General features: G+C 39.7%; 1 protein-coding gene across 2 annotated transcripts in view; it reads left to right on the forward strand.

Annotated features, from left to right (window-relative positions):
- The window catches only part of LOC144979410 (ribosomal protein S6 kinase alpha-5-like), a 187,266-nt gene that overhangs the window by 86,464 nt on the left and 93,302 nt on the right, over positions 1-7,500 (forward strand). For both annotated transcript variants that reach the window (XM_078926062.1, XM_078926058.1), the window contains one exon: positions 5,098-5,166. In XM_078926062.1, the coding sequence (XP_078782188.1) occupies positions 5,098-5,166 (69 nt within the window). The remainder of the gene's footprint in view (positions 1-5,097; positions 5,167-7,500) is intronic.

Below are 7,500 nucleotides of genomic sequence, written 5' to 3' on the forward strand. Positions count from 1 at the left end.
CCCAATAGCCAATATTCTCATCACAAACATATAACATAGAAACGATTGAGACATTGAGTATGCTCCGGTGCATGGGGTGAATTTTTAATTCAGAAAAGTGAGTGGAGCAGGCACTTATGTTGGTAACAACAAGATATGAAGTGAGTAGAAAAGTGCCAGAAGACAATAGAGAATAAAAATTTTTTTCGCGGCGGTGGTGGGGTTTGAACCTGCGACCTTATTGGTACGACAACTCCGCCTGGCAGGTGAGAGCGTGGCTCTACCGTGTGAGCTATCCACGAACACAAAAATATTCGTTTCAAACCCAAAGTCATTTCTAGATCCCTCTCTCACCCACTTCTTGAGATCGCCGATTCGTTCGCCACCATCGCGAAGTAATTTTGACCAGCAGTCAAGCCCAATAGCCAATATTCTCATCACAAACATATAACATAGAAACGATTGAGACATTGAGTTGCTCCGGTGCATGGGTGTGAATTTTTATATTCAAGAAATGAGTGGAGCAGGCACTTATTTTGGGTAAAACAAATATGAAGTGAGTAGAAAAGTGCCAGAAGACAATAGAGAATAAAAATTTTTTTCGCGGCGTGGTGGGTTTGAACTCGCGACCTTATGGTCGACAACTCCGCTGGCAGGTGAGAGCGTGGCTCTACCGTGTGAGCTATCCACGAACACAAAAATATTCGTTTCAAACCCAAAGTCATTTCTAGATCCCTCTCTCACCCACTTCTTGAGATCGCCGATTCGTTCGCCACCATCGCGAAGTCATTTTGACCAGCAGTCAAGCCCAATAGCCAATATTCTCATCACAAACATATAACATAGAAACGATTGAGACATTGAAAAATTTTTTTATTCTCTATTGTCTTCTGGCACTTTTCTACTCACTTCATATCTTGTTGTTACCAACATAAGTGCCTCCTCCACTCACTTTTCTGAATTAAAAATTCACCCCATGCACCGGAGCATACTCAATGTCTCAATCGTTTCTATGTTTATGTTTGTGATGAGAATATTGGCTATTGGGCTTGACTGCTGGTCAAAATTACTTCGCGATGGTGGCGAACGAATCGGCGATCTCAAGAAGTGGGTGAGAGAGGGATCTAGAAATGACTTTGGGTTTGAAACGAATATTTTTGTGTTCGTGGATAGCTCACACGGTAGAGCCACGCTCTCACCTGCCAGGCGGAGTTGTCGTACCAATAAGGTCGCAGGTTCAAACCCCACCACCGCCGCGAAAATTTTTTTTATTCTCTATTGTCTTCTGGCACTTTTCTACTCACTTCATATCAACTAGAAGATAAAAGAGGGAGAGGGAGTGGGAGAGGGAGTGAGTGGGAGAGACAGAGTGAGTGAGAGAGAGAGAGAGAAAGAGAGAGAGAGAGAGAGAGAGAGAGAGAGATAGAGAGAGAGAGAGAGAGAGAGAGAGAGAGAGAGAGAGAGAGAGAGAGAGAGAGAGAGAAAGAGAAGGAGAGAGATAATTTTACTCATTACTGTACTGACCTAACACCCCCCGCATCTACACAAGTCCGTGCAAGGCAAACCGGACCTTAAACGCTTGCATCGGGTACCGATACATTCTCTCTTACATGAACACTTGAGGAGTTTTGGGACACTTTTGACAATTCTGGAAATAATTTTCTAATCTTAAAAACCTTGTATCTCAACTAATACTGATCTCTCAGAGTGGTTCTATATCATAAATTATAGGATTTTTAATATTCTACAAGACATGTAATTTTCATGCTTTCAACCCTGATTTGCACAATTCAAGGGTTTTTTTGGACTTAATTCCCCCTACTATTGTGCGACCTTTATAAGTTGTCTTGCTCAACAGTTGGTAGGAGATTATGTGCAAGGCATTTCTCCTTTCCCATATAACACCTAAAGGACTGCTTCTGTCATCCAATATATTACATGTCGGTTGTCCACCAGGGAAGAGATAAATTATAAACGGTATGAGATTTTTTTCAATACTGTTACGTACTATTAAATGGTACCTATTGACGCACTATTTGAAACAACACAAAATTATTTGCTAAGTTACGCCACTGAATGCAACTTTGTTGTGAATATTTTCCCCACGAGAAAGAGAATCAACACACCATTAATGTAAACATTTTAAAGTTTGAGCCATATTTTATTGCAAACGATGAAAAGATCAAGAATTGGGCATTGTACGAAAACTGTTTGGTCTGTCACTATCGGTATTCATATCGTAATGTCACTTAAAATGTAAGCCCGCATGCAAAAAAAAAAAAAAAATCACGGCACCACATTTCGTAATTTTTGAGTCTACTACTACTACTACTACTACTACTACTACTACTACTACTACTACTACTGCTACTACTGCTACTACTACTGCTGCTGCTACTACTACTACTACTACTACTACTACTACTACTACTACTACTACTACTACTACTACTACTACTACTACTACTACTACTACCACCACCATCACCACCTTTACGATAGAATGGCGCCCTATCCAAAGGTTAGCAAGCAGTTGTTATTACCTGTTTCACGCTATAGAAACTGATATAGACTCCATCTCTATGGGCCTAACAGCTCTGAAGGACTACATTAACATTGGAACCACCATCTCCACCACGTTTTCCTTCTTATAACCACCACTAAATTTAACAACGCCAGCATCGCAATGACAGAAACGATAATACTGATGATAATTTCTGAAATGGAAGTGATAAAGATATTTATTTAACGCGTGAGCTCATAATACAAATTTATTTTACTTGTTGTCTCCACTTTTCTGCAGCTCTCTTGTTGTCTCCTGCCTATGCATTAGAAAGAATATTATCATTTTAGAAAATTTATTATAATTAACGTTATTTTATCTTTGACCTTTTTATATCTACCTACATGCATCATCTAAAGTGAGAGCCGGTTTGCCAAATTCATGTTTTCAAAAAAAACAAACAAAAGAAACAACAACAAACAAACAAATAGTCTGGATTTGTTTGGCTGCTAAAATGCACTAAAAAGTAAAAATTAACTTTCAATATAGCTTTATCCCCGCATTAAAGCGCCAAACTGGCAACCCTGGCTGAGCGTTCTACCAGCATGTCTTGTGTTTTTTGTGTATTTGTTTGTTTGTTTGTTTATAAATATTCAATACGCAGGTTATATAGATAGTATGCGCTTGGCCAAGAAGCTCATAACATTGTCATCCGGAAGTATAACGGACCAACACACAAAACTATGTGTAACCATGAACTTTTATAGTCGGGGTAATACAGTTTAGTGAGTATCACTCACAAAACGCGGGTGGCAAAATACAAAAACAAAGGGTTGAGTGACGTCATCTTCGAACTATCTAAAGAGGCTACTTGCCCATTCCACGTGTAACTCAGCGCTTCACTATTTAATGAGTGATCCAGCCGCTGCAAATAGACACCAAGTGGAACTGAATATAGATATCGATCGAAAATGACGTCACTCAGGTCTTTCTTATTGTATTTTGCCATCCGCGTTTATGAGTAATGCTCACTGAACTGTATTAACCTGACTATAAACGTTCATGGATACACACAGTTTTGTGTGTTGGTCCGTTATACTTCCGGATGGCAATGTTGTGAACTTCTTCGCCAAGTGCATACTATCTATAGTGACGTCATCTTCGAACTATCTATAGATAGTATGCAGATGACGTCACTCAGGCCTTTGTTATTGTTTTTGCCATCCGCGTTTGTGAGTTGTTCTCACTAAACTGTATTAACCAGACTATAAATGTTCATGGTTACACAGAGTTTGTGTGTTGGTCCGTTATACTTCCGGATGGCAATGTTGTGAACTCCTTGGCCAAGCGCATTCTATCTATAAACATTATGACCGAGGGGATGTGTTAAATGACTTGACAAGACCTAACATAGATACGCATCGTCTGCTATTAAAACCCTATAGATAGTATGCGCTTGACCAAGAAGCTCATAACATTGCCATCCGGAAGTATAACGGACCAACACACAATAATGTGTGTATCCATGAACGTTTACAGTCAGGTTAATACAGTTCAGTGAGCATTACTCATAAACGCGGATGGCAAAAAACAATAACAAAGACCTGAGTGACGTCATCTTCGAACTATCTATTGCCACTTCAGAAGTTTCGCGTCTCTGTATATCACTGATTAAAAACGTTGAAAATATAATCGAGAAAATAGAAAATCGTGTGATAACTAGTCACCCATTTGGCGGTATAAAAACAATAACACTGATCAGAGAGGTCGATTTCATTCACGTTATTGTTTATAAACAACTATTTCTGTCGGAGCATGTGTGAATGTGATATAGATAGATAGATAGATAGATAGATGGATGGATGGACGGACGGACGGACGGACGGACGGACGGACGGACGGACGGACGGACGGACGGACGGACGGAGGGACGGACGGACGGACGGACGGACGGACGGACGGACGGGACGGGACGGGACGGGAGGGAGGGAGGGAGGGAGGGACGGACGGACGGACGGACGGACGGACGGACGGACGGGCGGGCGGGCGGGCGGACGGACGGACGGACGGACGGGCGGGCGGTTGGGTGGGTGGGTGGGTGGATGGATGGATGGATGGATGGATGGATGGATTGAAATCAATATCATCCCCTAAATTTGTTGGGAATAGTGTTCAGTAAAAACAAGGACACCAACATGAGAAAGGTGTGGCATAATGATTAAATGCGATTGTCAACATTCCATCATTAGAAATCACATTTTACGATAGGCTTTTCGTTATGTGGTATATTGAAACATAATATACATGCTCCATGCATTATACATTGCCCTATAATTCTATTTCAAATTTCTACTCGCTATTTGAAACGTAATAGTCTTTGTCTGCGCTGTTGAAATTTTTTGTTATTTTTCCTTTTATCAAACCCTTTTTTAAAAATAACTTAAACGTTTGTTTGATAAATTAATTTTATTTGTTTATGAAGTTTCAATATTTTAAACACTGGCTATCGTGGCCTTATAGCTTTCTCCATTAATACAGTTGTTAAGCATGGAGTTTACCATATTTAATGCGGCCATTTATTGTTTTCCCATTTTTTTTCTCCTCATCATTTCCAGTCAACCTGACGGGCAGAGGGCGTGTCAGCATGCAAGACTTTGAGCTGCTTAAGGTCCTTGGAACTGGAGGTAAGAAAAACACATTATACGGTCTTCCATTTCTTCTCTTGTCATTAACGACGTTGACGTTATCATCATCATCATCATCATCATCATCATCATCATCATCATCATCATCATCATCATCATCATCATCATCATTATTATCTTCATGATCATCTTCGTAATCGTCGTTGTAGTCGTCGTCGTCGTCGTCATCATCATCATCATCATCATCATCAGCACCATCATCATCCTAATCAATGAAACTGGCTCTATAATAGTTGAAACACCTAATATCAACCTTTTCCTTCATGTTTTCTTTTCATTGTATTCATGCTAAGAGCTCACAAACAACGATTTTACATTCACGTAAAAGTCGTGGAATGCCTTTTTTGTAAGTTAACAAAAGGATAAAGTTCAATTCTCCTATCGACAGTTTTATCGAACATATTGTTGTTGTGCGATATGTTGGATGCAACATTTAAATACGTCATTAATCTGTACATAAATATCGGAGCATCGCCTTTCTCTACAAGTTGTATGGAATCCGAGAAAAAATAAACCCAGAAAAAAACCCCAACAAAACAAACAAAATCTTGGCAATTTAATCGCCATAGAAAATGTGTATAGAAATCCCCTTGCCACTATTGAATGAATGCAATGACAACCTAATTCAGCCAGTGATTGGTGACCACATTAGTCATGATTACAAGAACCGACACACAAAGGACTGGCATCTTAACCCATTGCTGCCCGGGCATAATCTGAAAAAATGTCTCTCACAGACCATGCGAGGGGAGATAACTCTTCCAAATGTCATAGTACACTTCATTAAAAAATTAATTGCAAGAATGTGAGGCATGCTAGAAACAAAATAAAAGCTGTTTTGGAAAGAAGAATGAATGGCCTTTAATTTGATGTATTGTTTTTGGACTATTGATTCATATTTTGATTTGAAAAAAAAAATGTTAAAGTTGAAAAATATGTAATAATATTAAAACACATGAAACCCATTGTCAATGTCATCAAAATGCGCATCCAACTGAACCTCAATGTCTGATACAGTGTCTGAATGAGTACTATCATCATCACTATCCATTAAAAAACGTTGATCATGCCCGAGAATTGAGGAATTCAAACGCCGTTCCAGCAAAAAAAAAAAAAAAAAAAAAGGACATTACCACAACCGATTTGGTCGACAAACTTCAAAAAATCACAGCAGACAAACGAATTGAGATAAAAACGATCTGGAAATTTCTAGTTTCACTTTCACTCTTTCTCTACTTTCGTTTTCTAAATAAAAAGAAGTGGTTCTACACACGTTTTTAGTTTACGGGTTTAAAGATGATGGGTACCTGGCGGGCGATATCGGGCGATTTGGACTGTTTGAGATGTTTTTTGAGCGGGCGATTACGGGCGATTTGGGCGGCAATGGGTTAACCTTGTTGCGTATTGTTCTTATGAGTTGTGTGATTTCGTAGGTTCGTCTACTTGTAACCATCAAGCATTGAAGCTATATTATTGTTTGCATCCGAATTGTCGTTATGGAAGTGTTCTCTATTGAGAACAACATATAGTCTATTCCAACATAAGTGCCTGCTCCACTCACTTTTCTGAATTAAAAATTCACCCCATACACCGGAGCATACTCAATGTCTCAATCGTTTCTATGTTATATGTTTGTGATGAGAATATTGGCTATTAAGCTTAACTGCTGGTCAAAATTACTTCGCGATGGTGGCGAACGAATCGGCGATCTCAAGAAGTGGGTGAGAGAGGGATCTAGAAATGACTTTGGGTTTGAAACGAATATTTTGTGTTCGTGGATAGCTCACACGGTAGAGCCACGCTCTCACCTGCCAGGCGGAGTTGTCGTACCAATAAGGTCGCAGGTTCAAACCCCACCACCGCCGCGAAAATTTTTTTTATTCTCTATTGTCTTCTGGCACTTTTCTACTCACTTCATATCTTGAAGTGTTCTCTGTGTTGAACACAACTAATGGACATTCCCCCTTAATCTTTTGAACAAAGCACTGGGTCAGTTCGAAGCCTTCGCCATCTCATAGCTTGACAATGACCAGGGACGCCAAAGTACAAGGCCAGACCGCCAAAAAGAGCGAATCGTGAGTTGTATTCAACAGTTCAACCACTTGATGCTGCGTTTAGTTTTAAAAAATCACATCTATCAGTCGGATATAACGTACCAACACACAAAACAATGTGTAACATTATACATTTATTGTCTGATTATAGATAGTGTGCTTGGCAACTCACAACATTCCCATCCGGAAGTATAAAGGACCAACGCACAAAACTTTGTGTAACCTTCAACGGTTATAGTCTGTTTAAAACAATTTAGTG

The sequence above is a fragment of the Berghia stephanieae genome, chromosome 1 (assembly GCF_034508935.2).
Source record: "Berghia stephanieae isolate SIO BIC M18660-M18661 chromosome 1, UCSD_Bste_1.3, whole genome shotgun sequence".
NCBI lineage: Eukaryota > Metazoa > Mollusca > Gastropoda > Nudibranchia > Aeolidiidae > Berghia > Berghia stephanieae.